Source organism: Myodes glareolus, chromosome 3 (assembly GCF_982192425.1).
Source record: "Myodes glareolus chromosome 3, mMyoGla1.1, whole genome shotgun sequence".
Lineage (NCBI taxonomy): Eukaryota > Metazoa > Chordata > Mammalia > Rodentia > Cricetidae > Myodes > Myodes glareolus.
The window spans coordinates 105,035,159-105,056,826 of NC_142028.1; the positions used below are offsets into that span (position 1 = coordinate 105,035,159).

Genomic DNA, 21,668 nt, shown 5'->3' on the forward strand with positions numbered 1-21,668 from the left:
TTATGAAATTACTCCACAGAACAGACAGGAAGAAATGTTATAAAACTCTTTTATGAAGCCTGATACCAAAACCAGACAAGCTACACAGAAAAGAAACTTACAGACTGAGCTCCCTGATGAACATATATGCAAAACTTCTTGATAAAATATTTGCAAAGAGAATCATATTTAAAAGATTATTTACCCTGATCAAGTTGGCTTCATCCATAGATGCAGAGATGGCACAACATGTATAAGTTCAAGGAATTATATCACATAAATGTGTATAAGGACAGAAATCACATGATCATCTCCATAGATGTAGGAAGGGCTTCTTTCTAGCCTAGCATCTCTTCGTGGGAAAGACAGGAGGAGACTATGAGAAACAGACCTCAACATGGTAAAGACTGCATGATAGACTTCAGTTCAACAGTTTACTTATCAGGGGAAAGCTCAAGCATTCTCACTAAACTCAAGAACAAGACAAGTATGGCTGCCTTTCCAACTCTCACAAAATGTAATACTTAAAGTCTTAGATATGGGAATACACAAGAAGAGAAAATAAAGCTACACTACTCCCGAGTCCAAATCAACATATCACAGAGACACAAGCACATCAAAGGTTATTGCCACACTAGCCACTAAGTGATGAAATCAACCTCAGTGCCCCCAAACAGAGGAACAGATACAGAATATGCAGAACACGTATAATATAATTTTTACAGTCAAAAAAGAATAGTTATGTCTTTAGCAGGAAAGTGTGTGCAACTGGGCTCAATCCTATTCATCTCAGAAAGATAAATACTGTCTATTTTCTCTCACTTGGGATCCCTATACTTTACACAGATATATAAACTTATCTATGTATACATGATGTGAAAGTAGACATAAAACTCTAGAAGTTCAGAAAAGGACATCTAAAAAAGGGAAAAGGGCCAAAAAGAACAGTAGGGTGTTGTGCACTGAATGCGCTCCACATACAATATACACTTGCATGAAACCTTTTTAAGACTTAAAAATGTCTAAGAGAATCAGTGTAGAGACATATTCTCCTGTTTCACACTTTATATTGCACAGTGACTTTGATCAAATTTTCCTTCTTCATGCTGCCTTTAACACTTTTCATTGTCAAATAAAATCTTTCATTAAAAAATACTACCATGGTACTTTATACTTTATAGTTTGGAGACAAATCGAGTCATAGACCACACAGCTCAGAAAGCAGATTTGAATTATTATTATTCTTAGTAAAAACTTTCCATTCTAAGGCCCTGGGCATTTTCCATTCTGCCTAGAAGCTGTTAGCAGCTTCCATCTCTGTGTTACCTTTCTCACTAGTCACGTTACAATTTCTAGCGACGTCTCTGTCTTTCCCAACCTTTTATTAAAACCCATCATTTATTGAGCTCAACAGCTTTAAGGAATATCTGGCTATTAAAAAGTCTATAGAAACAAAGCCAACATCTGATGTGGGATTCCCCTCTATATGCTGTGAATATCATTGGTTAATAATGGGACTGCTTTGGGCCTATAGCAGAGGTATAGGGGAACAGAGCTAGGTGGGAAAAACTAAACTGAATGCTGGGAAAAGAAGGGTGGAGTCAGGGAGAAGCCATGAAGCCCCAGCTAGAGACAGATGCTGGGAACTTTACCTGGTAAACCATTTCTACATGGCGATACACAGATTAATGGAAATGGGTTAAATTAAGATGTAAGAGTTAGTCAATAAGAAGTTAGAGCTAATGGGTCAAGCAGTGATTTAAATAATATGGCTTCTCTGTGAACATTTTGGGGCTAAGTAGCCAAGAACTAACAAGTAGCCTCCTTACAGTAAAGATCTCATTCATTTGCAAACTATTTGGTAATAAGGGAATGTTGGTGCTGTTATTATCAACATAACTTGTATATGCTCCAAAGAGCTTCTTATTGTAGTTAATGAGTCTAAAACCATTTCAAATAATAAACTGTCCTTCCAGACCTAACATTAAAACAATTTAATTTTCCGGAGAAATAATATGACTTCTCTATTGTCACCAAACAATATTTAGACAACTAGTTAGAGATTGTCATAACAACCCCAAACTTCTAAAACTTCCTTTCCTTCCCCTTCCATTCATTTACTTTAGAAGCAACACAGTATTTTGGATGACCCTATCCACAAAACCTGATTCAAGCCAGCCATTTCTGACTCTCAGAGTCCCCAACGGGGACTAGACTTACTTGCTGCTCAGGCAACGTCTCAGGGAGTAGGAGGCACCCCCACCACAGGTGCGAGAACATTCACTCCAAGGGCCCCAGGCATCCCAGAGGCCTTCACGGTCCTCCTCTGAGCGTGCAGTTCTGGAACTCTGCAAGAAACAAGAGAGGATAAATGATTAGCATCATGTTCCCTTCAGCCTCTTAAACACCCATCCTTAACACTGGGTGCCTGTCCCATGATGGTCACACTTGAAATTAAAGCCGGCACTGGATTCTTTCCCCTTTAATAATGCATGTCTATTTGTCTACAAGAGGTATTTGAGTTTAAGGCCACTGGGTGATGACTGGAGAAGATAAAAGACTGCACTAATGGACCAACTGGGAAACAAAGTCTCGGAGAGAGTGGTGTCTAGGTGAGAGGAAGACAGAGGGCACTGAAATCACCTGGACGGTAATTCACTTGCTATCCATCCCTCTGAGGGACCGCTGCTCCCGGAGCATGCGCACACCAGCACGGCTTCCCAAGCCCGACCATGGTGTATGTAACCAGCTTCTTTTATGAAGCAATTTCATTCTCAGGTTTCAGATTTGTTAATTGGGACAATTCTGTGAAATGATTTTAGTAGTGCAGAGACGTTTTCTCCAGACAAATGCATTGGTTTGTTATTTTAAAGCTTCCCCAGGAGAAAGGGCGTCTGCTGTGAATGTGACCGCCGTCATAGTCAAGCTCCGGTGTTGTACTTCACAGGCTCTACAGATGATGTCTGTGCTATAGTTACTAACAAATGCTTCGGGACTAGAGACAGTGAGTTCGGGTGTGGATTCTGTGCTTTAGTGACTTTTAATCAAATAACTTGTAACCCCTCCCCCCCCCCCACACACCCCTAGGTGATTAGCTGAATGATGTTAATTTGAGATTAGCCCTGCAGTCAAGCACACATTTTCTATTCTGCAGCAATGTAAATAGGGTTTTACCTGGCAGAGGTTTCACTTACAGTCCTAAATCACTGAACAGAGAGCTGAGATGTTTAGGGTAGTGAGCCAAAAACAGGATCAACTCAGCACATTGTGGGAGGATATCCTGGTTTCAGGGCCTCCTGGCTGCAGAAACTTCTACGTAGACCCTTTATGGTTGCTTTTGCATCCTAAAAAATGTGAATGCTAAAAATGCCTTACGCTAATGAATCACTGAGAGGGGTAAAAGCTAACTCATGGAAGCCAAAGTAGGAACAACCTAATGTCCATGCATAGATGAATGCATACAAAATGTAGTACACACATACAATAGGATGCTACTCAGCATTAAAAATAAACCTATTAAAGGGCTTTTGTTTCACCAAAGAAAAGAAAGAAAGAAAAAAAGAAAGAAAGAAAGAAAGAAAGAAAGAAAGAAAGAAAGAAATTGTGACCCATGTAAGAACATGGGTGAGCCTTAAAGACAATGTTCTAAGTGAAATAAAGTAGACACAACAGGACATATACCACGTGATTCCAATCACATAACATATCTTAGGTAGCCATAGTTTAGACACAAAATATGGAAGGATAGCTATTAGGTATTGAGACAGAGGACTTGAGGAATTGATGCTTAATGTGTATAGAATTTCCATTCAGAAAGGTAAAATGTTCCACAAGTGAAGGAAAGTGATTATTGTTGCAATAAAATGTGAATATTCTTGATGCCACTAAATTGTGTGAACTTAAAAGTGGTTACAATGTTCAATTTTAAATACATTTTGTTACACATTATATATATATACATATATATATATATATATATATATATATATATATATATATATATATAAAATTTAGCCTTGTTCCTGGTCTTAATATTCTTGGCTTCTTGTTAGCACTCTTTATCAACACAGCTGGGCCCTGTGAGGCTACAGAAATGTGCTTGCCAGCTGACTGGAATTGTTTCTGTTGAGTGTAGTCGAGGCACTGCCCTCTTCAGGTATCATTTCCCCAAAACCCCCACTTCTCAGAGTCCTGAATCTGTGTTACTGCATCTCTTGGTGGTGTGAGCTGCCAGAATCTGGTGTCATACAGAGTGGGTGACAGAATCCATCAGTGACCTCATAACCCCTCTCCTTCTTAAAGAACTGAATTCCAAAATCCAATGAGCACCATATTGAGTACTCAGATTCACTGGGTTACCCAGTGCAAGAGAAGCAACCACCAAAGTCACTTCTTTTTGCAAAAAATTATTACATATCTTGGAACACACACTATATTTGTTTTCTGTGAGCGGATGATAGGATCGTTGAGTTAGTCTTGATTGCACAGAGCTGGAAGCCCGGTTTTTTTTAGGAGCCCGAGGTTAGAAGAGGAAAACCTTAATTTCTGTCTGGGTTATGGAGAGATCAAAGCTTCCTGAGTAACTCAGTGAGACCTTGTCTCTAAGCAAAGTAAAATGAGGGCTGTAATAGAGCTCGGTAGCAGGACACTTGCCTGGCATGTACAAGGTGCTAAGTTCCATCTTGGCTTCCTAAAGGGGGAGGGGTGCTGGAGAGAGAGATATAGTGGTCTCCTGAAGAACTATTCTGAAACAAATACACATCTTTATGATGGTGCTGCTCTTATCTTACTCAAATATAGCGTGACTGAGATGGAAGCAGTAGCCCAAATATTATGGTCCACGAAGCAACTGAAATAAGTCAAATGAGTGTGGCAACTTTGATGAGATCCAAACATGACAATAGAAAGATAAAAAAAGAAGACACACACACACAAAAATCCCACTTGTAGCAACTTCATGCAATTGTGTTTCCATGTGAAGTGAAGCCAAATGTGCAGTGTCCCTCTCTGAGGAAGACGCTCAGAGAATGACGGAGAGCTGTATCTTTTTCTGTAAACTCTGCCAATGCTATTTCGTGTGTCTTGTCAAAGGCAACACTGGAAGGCTCTGCAGTGAGACTTCCCTGGCTAGATTCTTGCCACACTGCAGGGTAGAAGTGCCATCACAATTAAACATAATAAGCGCTCGTGTTTCTCTGAAAGAGATCTTGTGCTGTCTTGGAAACAAGGCCCAGATCTGTTTCTCAAAGTAGAAGAAATTCCAAGTTCTCTTTTAGTTAAGTAGGATAAACACAGTCTATTTCAACAGCATTTGTGTTTAATGTTAGAGAAAGTGGTTTTCCTCCTTTTACACGGTGCCAGAGATTTACATATACAACCAGAAACAATATTTGAGCATTTCCTTTCAGATCATTTAAAATTCAAAATATTTGCTTATTGCAGTCTTTAGGACAGTCTTCAGACTAAGCAACTTTTGTGTCTGGCCTGATTGAAATCTTGTTTATTTCTCTCTTTTGAATATGCAGCCCTTTTGACATTTTGCCAGCATTTAATTTTTAGCCTAGTGTTTTAGGTTGATCAAATTATTATGTAACACACACAAAAATGGAACCATATACAGACAAACATATAAACAATCTCATAAATACACACCAACATGGATATGTATGTAACTATTGACTCTGAAGCCCATAATTAAAGTCTAAGAAGAAGAACTATCAATTCTAAACTGGCTTCACTTTGGAGCGTTTGAACCACCACAACGATCCAAATTGCAAAATTCTAAAATCTCCGCCTGACTTTGGAGTCACTCTGCTGTTGGACAAGGGCCTGCTGGCTGGTCTTTCTGGTTCAGTTTAGTTCAGATGGATGTGTGGAACAAGGGATTTCTCCTTCGTGAGACAAAACTGTTGATAAGAGGTAGGGGGAGAGCTCTAGAGTGTGCTTCAGAGCAGAAAAAAAAAAACATTTTATTTTAATATGGGGCCAAGTTGTAGATTCAATTACATGGCCTCATTCTTTCATTGAAGGCCAATTTGATCTGTGCTCCAGCCAACAGGTACCCCATTTCTAGTTTATTCCCCTGTTTTGACTCATCCTGAGTCACCCACTGAAGCAGTATTGTTTTAAATGTGTAAAATCTGGGTTATATCTTTCTGGAAAACTGAAGCTTGTGGAAAAACAATGGTAGGGAACAGGTGGCTAAAAGTAATGCTGGCTGCTTCAGAAACCAAAACCCTAAGCTTCTCTACAGCCAAGTCAGTGCGTTCCCATTTGGTTCCTACCACATACATGTCAAACTGCAGTCTCAGTGTTTCAGATAGTGATAAACACGATTAAACAGCGCTCATGAGATTAGACCTCGGAGCAGGATAAAATTTCCAGTAGCAGAGTTAGAGGGGACAGACAATACCCTTAACTAGGAACACCAGTGACAGAGATCTAAGTAACAACAATGAAATTGTGATTAAGTCAATGTCTCACCAGTAGGAAAATGATCAAAACGAGCCAAGGGGCCCCCACATCACCAGACCAACCCAAGTTGCATCCGTCATCAGAGAAGCAATTTTTTTTGAACAACAAAGAGTGATTAATACAGGGACTCATGGTAGGTTAAAGTGCAATGCTCAGCCCTAAATGGGATATCTATTTTCACAAGCCCACCAAAGCAAGACTCAGGACCACATGGAAGAAAAAGAATTTTAGAACCGCAGGTTGGCAAGACTGCTGCAAAATAATGTCTTCTAGGTTTGACAGGGCCTCTGTACTCATACACTATATGGCAGGTGCAGTGCTAGCCTAAGGCTTCACAAGAAGAAGATAGTCGGTCATCCATCACAAAGGGATGGGCTCACTAGTTGAGGAATATTGACAGTTGATGACTACCAAGGACGGGAGAATCAATTCTTTCATCAGGGTGACTGTTGTAGGTGACCAATGCTCCAGTGGCTGTTATCCTACCTCCATATGCACATGGGCAGCACTAACTGGACTCAGTGGGTTATTAAAAAAAGATAAAGTTCTGAAGTTGGGTCAGTGTCTGAGAAGAGTTGGTAGTAGAAGAAAAGCTGTATATGAGACCTAAAGACTTCATATGCATGCATAAAATTATGAAAGAATAATTTTAGAGTCGAAGAGTATTGAACTGAGGCCTTGGAATACTCATTTTGTTTTGGTTAACATGAATAGGAACGGTCAGTGAGCATCTGATTTTTGCCAGCATTGAAGACACCAAGCAAATAACAAGAAAAGGAAGGCCCAAGTCACGATTCTATAATCATATAAAATGTGAGTATGTTTATAAAATTACTCATTAGAAAACATTCTGGTCATTTCTAGGTCTCTGGTGCCATGTATTGACTTTTAAGTGGAATGTTTGGTGAACGGTTTTTTTGTTGTTGTTGGAAAGCTCAGCAATCAATAATCCAATAGCATTGATCTACCATTGCAGTCCAGTCAGTAATTCTAAAGCATGAGGAATACCAACCACCCAGAATACAGACTGTGGTAGATTATTCTATCCCTCCTATGCATATCAAAACTTCCCTACATCCAAATGATTTCATATTCTTGCCGTTCCTGGCTTATCCAAACATGGTATTCATCTGATAATTTTGTGGTGAATTCCAGAACCAGTTATGCCAACAAAGTTTCAGCTGAACAGCCCCAAGACTAACCACTATAACATTCAAGTACTTGGATCAAATCAAGTAATAGTTACCCTGTATGTCATTGTCCAATAGAAACTTAACCTTAGAATGACCTATCTATTTAACTGCAAACCCAATTCGCTGGAACCTGTACAGGTAATTAGATTTATAGTATTAGAGAATGGAGCACAAATTAGCAAGAAAAGTCTCTAAAGTTACAATAGCTGAGAGGCAGACATACATAGAGTATTTGAAAAATATTTTTCTCAAATGGTATAGTAAGAGGTCAAACTATATGGAACTGCATGAAAATGAAAGGAGGTGCTAAGGTGTTTTTAAAATTGAAGTCATATCATAGCTGAAGTTATGTTAGAAGCAAAGTGGTTTTCAGACACTAGCTGAACCTCAACAAAAGCAACAAAAATATGTCACAGACTGAAGCAAATCATGCTTCTTACAATAGTAATATCAGCAGGAAGGTACCTGAGCCCCTGGTTTTCTTCTTCTTAATGATGGACAGCGTGTAGGTTAAGCCACCTGGAGCTGTACATGTGGCTGCACAAATAGAAATCACACACTGCAAAATTCTAAGAGGGACAACCCCTCCAATGATGGTAGAACCAATTTTCCTTGGTCTGCCCATGCACGGTAGAGAAATACGTTCATAGAAATATGTGGTTATCCATGGATGAACCTAGCTTTGGGGAAACAATCTGCCGTTTGTGTTTTTAACTGTCCTACATACATCAAGTCTCTGAAAATACTGCCTAATCCTTGGCTTCTTTAACAACATGGGATAGAGGGTCCAGCACCCCTGAGAGCTTGGAGACATTAAGCAATAGCTGGGTTCTTGCAAAAGTCCATTAGTTCTTGGTGTGCTTTCATAGGTAGCATGGCATATGGAGACTGAGGCATGTTCCTTCACAGATGATGCCTGTTGCTGGCTTTGCTTTGGGAATGAGAACCATCTGGTTCTTATCGCAGCTGCACTGCTGGGAGATATGATGAACCATAAGTGATCCAGTGCATAGTCTTACAGAGGCCACGGCATGAAGCCTGTCCCTTGCTACTGAAGGAAGAAGTCAATTCTGTAACAAGGCATAAATGCTATCCAGGATAATGGGACTTTTGGGCACCTGTCTATCTTATCCCTCCATAGGCCCCCGCACATATTCAAGTACACCCTCCACACAATCTAGTAGGGCACCTTACACTCAAGTGTGGAGGGAGAGTGGCGAAGAGGTCCCTGGGTGCCATTAAGTAGCACACCCTGAAGAACACCAAGATGTTCGCCAGTTGTTGTACTTTGCCCTTACGATAAGACCATTGTGTGAACCACTGTCTTATTTCACAAATAAGAGCAGGGAGGCTTTGGGAGGTTGAACAACTTGGACCATGTACAGCAAGAAGAGTGGCGGCTTGGGAGACAGATCAACTGCACTAGCTAGATGCAAATCGGCTTGACTTGGGTTCATATCTTTGAGCCAGAGATTTTCCCATCTCCAAAGTGGGAGCATTGATACTGTAGCTCTGGAAAGTGGGTAATGACCATTTTATCTTCCCCTTCAGGCCATGAATACATTAGAACCGCCTCCCCTACAAGACACACCGCTAGAACTGGAGCAGAGAAGCTTTATATTCATATATAGTCTTCAATAATGAATGGCTTCAAATTCTGATCTTATTTGGATTTTTAAAAATTATCTTTTATTTTAAGGATGTGTAGATGTGTGTTGGTGTGTGGGTATACTGCTGCCCTCTGAGGTCAGAGGCATCTGATCCCCTCTGAACCATTCCTCCCTCTAGTCTCACGGCCACTTTTGAGAGACTGGATTGTCATATCACTGGAAACCAGCATATCCTTGAGCTTACTATGCAGCCTAGGCTACCTTAAACTGCCGGTAATTGCCTGCCTTAGCTTCTGGGTGCTGGGACAGCAGGTGTGGGCCACAGCTCTGCTTCTCCTCCCCTTTGAAAGGCCTCTGTCAGTGCATGTGTTCATTGTAAAATGGCAGGAACTAATGCTGCTGTTTCTAATTTTCCAAAATTGTTTTGTCCTCAGTTTCTTCCCCAGCCTCGGAGCAACATGGAGACACAATTGAGATGGTTTCTTTCTTTCTTTTTTCCTTTTCCATTTTCTTTTCTTTCTTAGGACACAAAACCCTGACTCTGCTCAATGTCAAATGCTTCAGCAAGATCTGCATTTCAGAACTATAGTAAGTTGATGTATTTGTACTCTATCCAAGGGTGAGGCTGGATCACAGCTCTTCTAGTTGAGAACCTCTGCTCATCCTGGGAAGTTCTACCAGAGCACAGAGACATCTGGGTTAGGATCAGCAATTGCTGGTAGGAACAAAGCGTAACATTCAAGAACTTTCCAGCTGATCATTCAGTGCTTTGAATAAGCTCGTCTTAAGGAGCGCATAGATTAAAATATCCTATCCTTCTCAGCTTCTGTTACTCTTAAAGTAGAAACTTAGGAAACAGGTACATTCCAAAAGATCCACAATGATATCAATATAAATGCTACTATGCATTTTTCTGATAAAGATTGTAAACCATGTGTGGGTAAGTATACAAACATGTATTGTGTATGTCCAGTATATATCTAGATCATAGCTTAGCTATCAATAGAGATCCAGATCGAAATATATCACAGATATAGATATATCAGTTCATAGATCTAGATATATGTTATACATGGTCTTGGGGACTTGAAGATTTTACTGGAGATATGACTCCAAGATTTGACTCTTTTGCTTTCTTTGTCCACTCTAACAATTTGCATTTTCATAACAATAATAGCCAAAGTATTGAATCCAGCCACTGCTCAAGGACAGGACTGGAGGCAGTAATTTTATGGCTTTCACAAAGAAAGGGAGCAAAGGTGAACTGGAGGGTCACCAGTTAGCTCTAAGACTCATCATTCCCACCTTCGCGGTCATACTCATCATCTTTGTGGCTCATGTAGGGCTATTTGGACATCTCAGAACTTTGTCATCTCACGTGGGAAACAAGAGCTATCTCACCTGGAGTTCTAAAGTGAAGCTACTCTTTCTCATTAGTGCTGCTCCTGCTGTTGATTCTTCCCATACGGAGAAAAGGGAAACAACCTCCAGAGCACAATAGTATGTAGGCACAACCCCAAGAAAAACAGTGAAGAGTTCCTTCCAGGGACTTCCACACCCCTCCGCTCCCCAAAACAGGCACACTGGAAACTCCCCCTCCAAGAAAATTCTTTCTCTTGAATTCTTGGGCTCCTGGCAAGCCAGCAAGAAGTTTCAGTTTCCATTTCCACCTAATCTAACTCAAACTCTGTCCAAACTTTGAGGCCAATCAGCCACAGATAGTTTCTGCAGCACTGGCAACTTTTGCTGAAATGAATTTACAAAACATCTGTAGCGCTACGGAAACATCTGAGGCCCCGGGAAGCACATGTTGGGGTTGGAATCATGGAGAAAGCATTCCTGATAAATAATAAAATAAAACTTTTTATTATTATTTAATAATATATAATATTATTATTTATAAAAATAATAATAAAAAATAAAACTTTTCTTTTTTTTAATTCAGTGAGAAAGCTGGAAAGTTAAGAAATTAAAATACAGCTTAGGACTTGATGGCCAAAAGCCCAAATTAAAATTGATATTAGAGAAACTGGAAGAGATGACTGGTTACCACGTCATTGTCAAGCAAACTGTCAAGAGAACTTGGCTAACTCGTCCTCAGCTGACCATTGTGCCAATGGTGTCAAGAGAAGTTCGGCACAATGATTCTAAAGGAAGCTTCATAGGGTTCTGAATGTAATCTAGGTTCCATTTCCATGTTCACATGAGATATACTCTTAAGTGCTCATTTCAATATTCACACAAATATTTATAATCGAACTCTAAAATATTTTCCCTGATAAAGCATTATGGTTTTCTTCTTTCTTTCTCCTTCTTTCCTCCCTCTCTCCCTCTCTTCCTCTCTCCCTCCCTCCCTCCCTTCCTTCCTTCTTTCTCCCTTTGTCCCTTCATTCCTCTCACATTTCCCCCTCACATTCTTTGTCTCCACTTTTGCTCACACTTAGACTGTCTTCATTCAGAAAATGTGACCAAATGACAGGCTTTTCCCACTGTAATAAATGTAATCTGTTTAATCGGCAAGTACATCATGTCCCATCCACACACTGCCCATTTGTGTCTAATTAATAGAGAATTCATGGGATCAAGTCATGATATCACTTCCAGATTATCATTCTATATGACAACTACCTTCCCAAAGGAACTACCAAACCCCTTCAAGGCAATGGTTATAATATTTTAATTATCCTTGGTAATAACTGAAATGATTATGAATGTCATAAAATGTATTGAGCAGATGGGGAGGTGCTTTGGAACTTTGCTTTAGTTTTACATCTCCAATTACTTATTTTACGTTTGTCTCCCCAAATCATATGTAGAACACAGAACAAACACAGAAAGAGGGAATGAGGGAAAGTATATGAGAAATATCTAGTACCAAGATTTCTAAGGATTTTGAAATTTAAGGACTGTCTTCAATTCTCCAGTTCAAGGAGGTACCATCTCCTTTATTCCCCACACTGGAAGATTAATCCAACAAAGCTCAGCACCTATTATTGCTCATAAGAATGCATTTTAAAAAGCAATGATCCCCTTAATTCCTGTATATCTTTGTTCCTTTGATAGCATTTTATTCTAGTTTTAACTTGTGGCTGCTGCTATCAGAGGAATTAGGGGAGGCATGGGTAGTGGAAACAGTTTTGCAAGCTTGACAGTTTGGGCAATAAATCCTTCAGAGTATCTATTTGATGGTCTTAGTAATATTTCCTCATCCAAAACATAAAACAAACCAACCACCTACCTTGCCTGATTCCAAATCTGCTCTGGAATCAGGAAGCCATAGGTAAGGAAGAGGGGGACAGCAGTCAGGAGTTGACTGCCTATGACTGCTTACTCTCCAGAGTTACTGTCTGCCATGGCTCTTTACCTTTTAGTGTGTCTACCAGCAACTGTCCCTGAGTCTTTGAACTCACTAACTACTTCACAGCCCCCTGTAGTCTGAGTATTTGGATAGACTTGAGGCTTCTGCATGAATGTGGAGTTCAAATCCTGCAAGCTTGGTTTTCATGTCTGTCTACTTCTGTGAATCCAGGCTGGCACATCAATCCTTATTTATATTTGAATGGGAAGAATAAGGACGAGCAACCACAAAATATTTGCTCAATATCCTCTCTGTGCACTCAGGGTTATCAAGCCTACTTCAGCAGTGGTTTTCTCTGCCACCCTCACCTCTTCCAAACCCTTATTCTGGTCTTACTGTTGGCACCTTGTGTTTCACAATAACTTTACCATCTGATTATTTTTTTTACTCCCACCTGTCTGTCCTCCATACCGTTGCCAGCTAGTTTGGTGGAAAATGCAGCTGAACTGTTCACTCCTTACTAAGAGACTTTCTGTAGAGCCAGCATGTATAGTTGGGATCTAATAATGGATTCCAGGTGGACTGTGAACGCTCAAAACCCCTATGCAACATTTTGGGCATATGTGTGTTATTATTATAATTCTGGAAAAAAGATTCATAGCTTTCGTCAGGTTCTCAAAAAAAAAAAAAAAACAAAGGTTAGGAATCACTAGGAATAGAATAAGGTCCAAATTACCAAAAATGAAATATAAAATCTTTTTCTAACTTGACCTTAAATGTCCTGAATTCATCCCTGCTTACCTTGATCACATATTGACTCCTTGTTCATGCAAGATGCTGCCAGATTCGTTCATACTGCGTTCACTAGCTTCTTACTTAGCTTCCCACCCTCCTCATTTTCTTCACACCTGCTTTATTTTCCTTGACTTGTGTCTTCCTGCCCTTGCTTTACGGGGCAGCTACCACACCATTACCTACTGAAACTTCCTATTCTTCAGGCAGAAGCAATACCCATTGTTTCTGTAGGTTTGGAGCACATTGCTAGGATCTGATGCTATAGCTGGCTTAGCACTCAGGAGTCTCTGCTTTGCACTTCTTTGCCGACAAAGTTTTCATTAGAAATAGACTGTGTGCTTTGTAAGGGCCACGGTGAAGATAAATGTGCCGTTGTCCCCCGGTGCCTTGTGGGACTCTGAATATCTAACCAGTGTCAGTAAATATTCTTTGAGCACAAGGCAGGCCAGGACAGGTTGTGGTTGAGGGCCTAATTCATAATGGCTGTCAGTTTTCTCTCGTTCATATGCACTCTGGTTCTTAACACACAGCAAATCAATACAAGCTGAAGAGAAGCACGGGGATAGGAGAAGATACAAATACACCTGAAGAAAGTTAATTATGTTTGTTCTTTATGTATCTCTTTCTGATGGTGCTGAATTTACCCAAAACATTTAAGGCTGAATAATTATTAACATGTCATATCTTTCCTTACTGTAGCCTAATTTGTGTCCCCGGTGAGTATGTGTCAAAGCACCTCACCAAACAGTCAGCAACAGACTGTTCTCTGCTCTATCTGGGAAGTGCGCAGTTAGGAGGTGAGTGTGAAGGGATTAGAGGGGATACAGGCAGGGACAGTGTGGGTGCACGGGGTCTTGGTTAATCAAAGGAAAAGGCAGCAACCAATAAAAAACTGAACATCATTTAAAGGTAAGCACACAAATTAGTGCAGTACAGAATATAGAAAAAAGTTAAATTAGTCACAACAACTAATCCAAAAAAAAAAATCCAAGTAAATTTGACACAAGGAATTAGGGACAGTAGATTCTTGTAACGCTAAATCTAAATCAAATAATAGAGCTTTGATGTTAAGATATTCAGAGGTAAGATACCGCAAAATCCTGGTAGATAGGAGCTGAATGACATTCAGTCTCAATCCTGATGTCTGACCAGGACATGGCACCAAGTCCAACGATCAGTGTTTCCTTGGTGTACACGTGTGTCTGTGTATATGTCTGTGTCTGTGTCTGTTCCTTGGTGTTCCTTGTGTCTGTGTGTGTGTGAGGTGGGGGGAGAAAGAGAAAGAGAGATAGTTTGTGTGTGTATGTGTGTGAGAGAGTTAGTATGTGTGTTTCTGTATGTATCTACATGAGTGTGTATGTTTGTGATTCTCTGTATGTGTGTGTGTGTGTGTACACATGTTTGAATTTAAAGCATTTAAGAAGGTGTATGATATGGGATTTCCTCTCTATGCTCTGAATACCATTGGTTAATAAAGAAAGTGCCTTGGCCTGATGGGGTAGAACTTAGGTAGGTGGGGAAAACTAAACTGAATGCTGGGGAAAAGAAGGGCAGAGTCAAAGAGAAACCATGTAGTCCCTGCCGGAGACAGATGCCGGATAGAACTTTAGCCAGTAAGCCACAGCCACATGGTGATACACAGACTAATAGAAATGAGTTAAATTAATGTGTAAGAGTTAGCCAATAAGAAGCTAGAGCTAATGGGCCATGCAGTGATTCGAACAATATAGTTTCTGTGTGTTTTGGGCAGGGGACTGAGCAGCCTCCTCCAACAGGTGTACATGGATAAGACTGATGGAAATTTTTTAAGCAAGGACACAGACTGGGCATCAGGTCACAAACAGTCTCTATGGAACATTTGTTATACCTTGATATAGTGATATAGCCATCTTGGTATCTTAAATAACTAGTGTGTATCTCAGTTTGGAGTCAGATAATTTCGAAGTCATGTAGAATTCTTAATTAGTCCATTGTATTTCAGCAGGTTTACAAATCAATTTTCTGATCTATAAAACAGGATCCCAAACACTACCTTGCTTTAACTCACAGAGTTTCTATAAAGATTTCTTTAAAGATAAAGCAGTAATATATGAATGAATGTTGGGCAGTGTAATTGCCAAATGAAGTTTAAGATGTGGGTGGTCCAATGGCTTCATTCTTATTATTTTTTAACAAGCTGATTCTTGAAACTGATAATTTTCATTAGGATTCTTTTATTTCTTTAGGCAGTCCTCACCACCCAGAACCTACTGAAGACATTAAAGTGACTTCTAAAAAACAAGGTGAGTACAAAATTATACTCTATAGTTTTTTATTAATAAATGTGTACTATTTAGTTCTTCGAAAACCAGAAAATGCTTATAAGCAAAAATCATCCAGGTGATGGGCTAAAAGATAGATATGATTTATGGTCTTCAGTGTCCACATTGAGTTACTTCTGATCGGTGTCAGAGAGCAACGTTGTTTTCTGAATGTTTCTACTACATGGGGTCTCAACAATGTTCACAAATTACTGTGTTTTATATCACTACATAGGCCACTATCACCACTCTCCGTTCTCCACTGTGTGACTTCCTCCATTAATGTTAGTTTCGCAGATATGTTACTTCTCATATCATGTGATTTATTTGGAGAGTCCAGGCACTGTTGGTAGCTGCTGCTTTTATTAGAACCTCAGCAATGTCACCACACACTCTCTTGTTAAGGGAACACAACACGGAAGTGCTGTACAAATTTCCTTTCCTCTCGTGTGGAATAGTGTGCGTAATTCTGCAGTTTTAAATCTGCAAAGCATATTTTGTTTCTTTAAATAAATGCATTTCCCCAGTCCATTATAAGTCACTGTCATCATAATAAACAGGACATGTCTATCAGATGAAATAGGAGAGAATAATAGCAATGAGAGACAAATGCAGCGCTTGTTTCCCACTGCTTTCTAGTCAAGTTCAACAGAACTGGTCTCTGCTTTTCCAGCTAGCTAAATTCCATGTATTGTTGGCAATCTTTTAAATCACAACTGAAAATATTCATTTAGTATTGTGCATATGAGAGGTGAGACAATATTCCAGTATTTGTAAATTCAGTAACAATACCAATAAGCCACTAGTTAAGACACTCGGCAAATGTTTAGTTGGGTATGAAGTATACTACAGCATTGCATCTGTGGTTCTCGTAAGTTTCCCCAGGGTTTGAATGGTTCTGAGACTTTACAAAACTGGTATTTTGCTCTCAACATGGAAGCACGGAGCTTGTCACCTTTATGTTTCCAGCAAGACACATTCGTCCTTCAAGCATCATTTGTTATTATTTAATAGAGTGATAATATTTATGTGCACTGCACAAAATGCTCTCAGCTCTATGACATGTTAATAGATGAACGTGTGAAGTGGTATTATAGTCACCAGGCTGCCTCAGGAATATAATAAAATGGACGCTGGTCACAGACAATATCAAGATCGCTGAGGCGCGCCCCAGGCATCTTTTTTTAGAGCCTGCTTTGTAATAAGACGAGAGAGTGAAGGTGTTAAATCATGCTTTACTACTGCATGGCCTCATGGTCTTACTCTCTCTGGTGCTGGGCCCCAGAAATCAATTTCACACATGGCTGCTATCAGCATTCTTTGAGCTATTAAGACGAAAGCACTTTCTCCTCTTTTTATTAAAACCAAGCTCACTTTTATCTCCCTGCTCCCAGTCCATGCCTTCCGGTCTTTGCCTTTCTACGTTGTCAGTGGTGAGCAGTCTGCTGCCTGCTGCCTGCCTGCCTGCCTGCCTGTCTTTCACTTCAAGGCTTCTGAAAAGGCTAATCCACATCTCTGCACCCACTTCCTCAACACCCCCGAATTCCATCCCGTGGTGCAATCTGGCTTCTGCCCACTCCTTGCCTGCCTAGGCTCCCCTGCTGCTCATCTGGATGCTGTCTCTCACCACATCCTCTGACCTTCCTCACAGCTTGCTGTGCAATAGGCTCCCTGGCAGCCACTGCTTGCCTGTCCTTCCCACTGTCTTCTTACTCATCCGTACTGGTAAGTGCTGGAATCTCCAAGGGCTTTTCCCAGTATTCCCTCACCCCCAACCATCCACACCCTTAGTCTGATGTTCCTCTTGACTGGTCCGCTTTCTCCAGCGCTGTCTTGTTTGTTGGTGATTTACAAATTAACAGCTTTTCCAGTTTCTAGGATATTATTCCACTCGTTCAAAGGCCTTCTTAGTACAGTTAACATTACTAGATCCAAAATATATTTGGGGCTCCCATTCTTTTGCAGCCTGGCTCCCTCACAGAGTTATAAATGTATAAACATCAATATAAAATAATCCCCCTCCCTCAAGGCTCATTCATCTATCCCGTCCCTTACACACATGTATTCACACTCACACGTTCCGTTTTCTCTGCTGTGTGTTCTCCTTCACAGGGCACCGCCCTCCTGTCTCCCGGTCCCACTCCTGGTCTTCGTGCTCCTGAGTGAACTCTTTTTTTTGCTGACACGACACGATACACAACTGGCCTTCCAGACTGCTCATGACCTTGGCCAGGCCAGCACCTCCACACGAGGGCTAAGTGTGCCCAGACACTCCAGGAAGAAAACTGTGGGCGAGGTTGCAACGGTGGTGTCAGATCGAGGTCTGGCTGAGGGATTGGGCCTAGAGTAGAGTCCCAGCTGGAGCCAGAGAGGACGGCTGCGCGAAGCATGCTGGGACTGGAGCGCAGTCTTCAACGTACTTTCACTATTCATCTGAAGCCCACAGTACTTCTACGGGTACTAAAGTATATGGATGTTTTGGAAAGAGAGGAGGAAGAGAAAGTTGCTGCCAAAGGAATAAGTGAAGAACTAATCTCACAGTCATTTTAATAACAGATAAGAGGAACTTCGACTCTCTGACTGATTGAATGAGATACTGCTGGGTAAGAGTAGGTCCTCCAGACAGGAATTAAGCTTAGCTGCCCAAGGACAGCAGTGGAGCATCCAAAATACTGAATCTGACACAGCGACCATTGAGAAAAAAGGCAAACCAAAGGTTTAAATGGCAAGTGGGTTCAGAAGACTGGAGGCCTCGGAGTGTCTGTTTGGCTTTATTTGTTCCTTCGGGTCAGACTGGGGCTCTAATTTCTATCTTGTACCAAGTGATTTGTTCTGTCCAGGGCCTTCTTATTTTTAATAAAACATGTACATATTCAAATGAGTAGTTTTAATATTATACCAGAGACTTCACACCTGCACAAGTGCTGATGCTTTCTGTGGACACCATTGCATGTGAGAACAGTCATCTTCATGCTGTGTATGCGTTGTAATTCGGTCTGACATGCGTACTTACAGTTATATACACAGTTCATTCCCATTGGATGAGCTACCGGAACCGCTACACTATTGTAGGTCATGAGGCTCATGGGATCTTAGTGCTGAGAAGGGGGTGTCACAAAGATTCTACAATATTGCAACATTCACCTTGCAGGGGAAAGCTGTTTGTATAATCCTTTCAACTTTCTTTCTTTTCCTTTTTTGGTTTTTTGGAGATAGGGTTTCTCTGTAGCTTTGGAGCCTGCCCTGGAGCTTTTGTAGGCCAGGCTGGCCTGCCTCTGCCTCCCGAGTTCTGGGATTAATGGCATGCTCCACCACTGCCCAGCTCCTTTCAACTTTCTTTAGAGTGATGTTTACGCCACCCCTGGCTACACATTCAAATGACTTAGGTTCTTTGTCTGGACTCTTCCTCAGGCCAATAGGAGCTAAAGTTCTTGGTCGAGGTGGTGGGGGTGCAAGCAGCTGAACAGACAATCAATCCAGAGTTCTTCAAGTGCTTTGGTAAAGAAGAGATCTAAGAACCTTGAATGAGGCAAGCATTTATAAGTGAATTCAGAGGATAACTTTCTTACACTAACCTTGGTCCTTCTTCTGTCTTATACTTCTGGTGCGGGAGAATTATCTGTATTCTGTCAATCATGTTTTAAATAAACACTGATTGGCCAGGCAGGAAGTATAGGTGGGTCAACCAGACAGGAAGTAGAGGCAGGGCGATGAGAACAGGAATATTCTGGGAAGCAGGAAGCTCACTCTGCCATTCCTGCCCAGACCACAGAGAAGCAAGATGTAACCTGCCCCACTGGAAAAGGTACTGAGCCATATGGCTAACACAGATAAGAACTATGGGTTACCGTAAAATGTAAGAATTAGTTAATAAGAAGACTGAGCTAATGGGCCAATCAGTTTATAACCTAATGTAGACTCTGTGTGATTTTCTTTGGGACTTGCCGGCTGTGGGGTACCAGGCGGGACAGAAACCCCAACAAGCTGGCCCCTCATGTTACATACTTCCTGGTTTCAGTGGGCTCCAGAGCCCTCCTCCAAGTGAAAGAGTAACCATTTTTCTTCTCATTCCTGTTGAGATTGTACTCAGAGCTGTTGTTAGTTAGCAAAGCGGTTGGCTGTCGTGAGGAAAGGGAAAGAAAAGAGGTTGGTTCTGAGACTGAGGTAGAGACATTTCAGCATGGAGTGCAGAATACAACAATGGCTGATGCCTACTGGGAACTCACGGCCCTGGCGAGGTCCTGTGCTAACGCTGTTGGGCAAATCATTTTCTTTAGTTTCATTATGATTTTGGATGAGGATGCTCTTGTGACAACTGTCTTAACAGGCAAGGACATTGGGGCACAGAACACTGTGGAAAGATTGTTGTTGTGGGACCAAGATTTAAAATCAGGCAGTCTAGCTCAGGAAGTTTTATTCAGGAGCTGTCAGGGTTGGAGTCTTTGGAAATAATATGGAGAGTTTACCAGCTACCAAGGCCCAGGCTTGGTGAAGTGGAAGGGGTCAGGTATGATGAAATGCAGCAGGTGCCTGGCTAATTTGGAAGTGAAAAGAGCATCAACAACTACTACACTATACTAGCCTATAGAAAAGGAAACTGAGGCACACAAAGACTATGGGCTAGGTAGAGGGACATGAACAAGGAAAAGAATAGGCTCTCATAGGTTCAATGTAGAGACTTTCCATTGCTCTAGATTAAGAGAGATTGGCAATAAATAAATAAATAATCAACCTGTATCAGAGGAAGGTGCTTAGGAGGGAATTAGCAAGGGGAGGGCTATGATCACATCTCTCTACTGAACCCTTAAGCCTGCCTTTGCTTCTCATCAGTTAAAAACTAGAAAAATCAAGAAATGGTACCCTATCAAATGGAAGATGCCAAAGATTGAAGACACACTGTTATTTTATGTAATATTATAATCAAGAAAAAAAATGCCACCCGCCAAACTGTGACCTACTATCATAAGTACATCCAAGTTTCTAAAGTCAGGAAAAAAAGCTGTGTATCTTAGGATTGATGAAATACGGTACAGGCTGTGAACTCTCATGAACTTGGTTTAGAAACTGTGGAAATCACTCAGCATGTTGGGGAGGTGCCTGCCAAAAGAGGCCAAAACATAGCTCAAACAACGTGGAACATAATCTGTGCTGCATATTTTAATATGATTTGTTTGCAAGAAGAATTGAATACACACAGACGAAAAGTTGAGAAATTCATACCACCTTTAGGCTTTAGCACTCAGTTTTCTTATCTGTGAAATAGGTGTGGCGAGTATTACCTAGCATAGATAGACAAGGTAGTGTTTGGCACACAGGCCCAAACCAAAAAAAAAAAAAACATATCTTTCCTCTTTGCTAAATCTGGATAGATGTTTATGCTGTTGAAGTCAATTTTTTTGAGGAAAGAAAGTAAACGTGGTCAATGTTCAAAATTATTATGAAAAAACAACCATATGATTTTTAAACATAAATACCTATTTGATGTTGTTGCCAGGAAAGTCTATGTTATGAGGCAAGGCCAATCTAGAGTCAGCTTAGTCCCAAAGTTGTGTGAACAGCTTTGTATGCAATAGAAACTCTTTGCTCATAACTAGGAAAAAAAGAGCTACCTTCAAGTACCAATGCCTGATTGATTAAAAATCTGACCCCTTGCCAGTCAGATTCACAACAAGATTCATATGATATATGTTTCAGGTTTCTCTCTAAATCAGGACTTTTTTCAGTTAAATTGCAAAATTTATCAAATCTCTAAATTCATAATTTTGTTCCTAAAGTGGTTTCTCCTCTGATGACCACAGTGGGTACCATCAGAGCAGACAACGTAAGTGTAGACACTGGGTTCTCTAGTTTTACTGAGATCCAGCTGTCTGCAAAGGCAACCCCACATGTGCAACCCAGATTAGACAGTGTGGAGATGTTGAGAATGAGGGCAAAGGCACTTGTTGATATCCTGGAAAGATTTATGACCGCGACATGAATCTGAAGAGTTCAATAAACTCTTTGGGCGAGAGAAGAAGCA

General features: G+C 40.7%; 1 protein-coding gene across 5 annotated transcripts in view; it reads right to left on the minus strand.

Moving 5' to 3' along the window:
• Window positions 1–21,668, minus strand: part of Adamtsl1 (ADAMTS like 1) — a 924,007-nt gene that overhangs the window by 346,943 nt on the left and 555,396 nt on the right. For all 5 annotated transcript variants that reach the window (XM_087904876.1, XM_087904875.1, XM_087904874.1 and 2 more), the window contains one exon: window positions 2,200–2,327. In XM_087904876.1, the coding sequence (XP_087761002.1) occupies window positions 2,200–2,327 (128 nt within the window). The remainder of the gene's footprint in view (window positions 1–2,199; window positions 2,328–21,668) is intronic.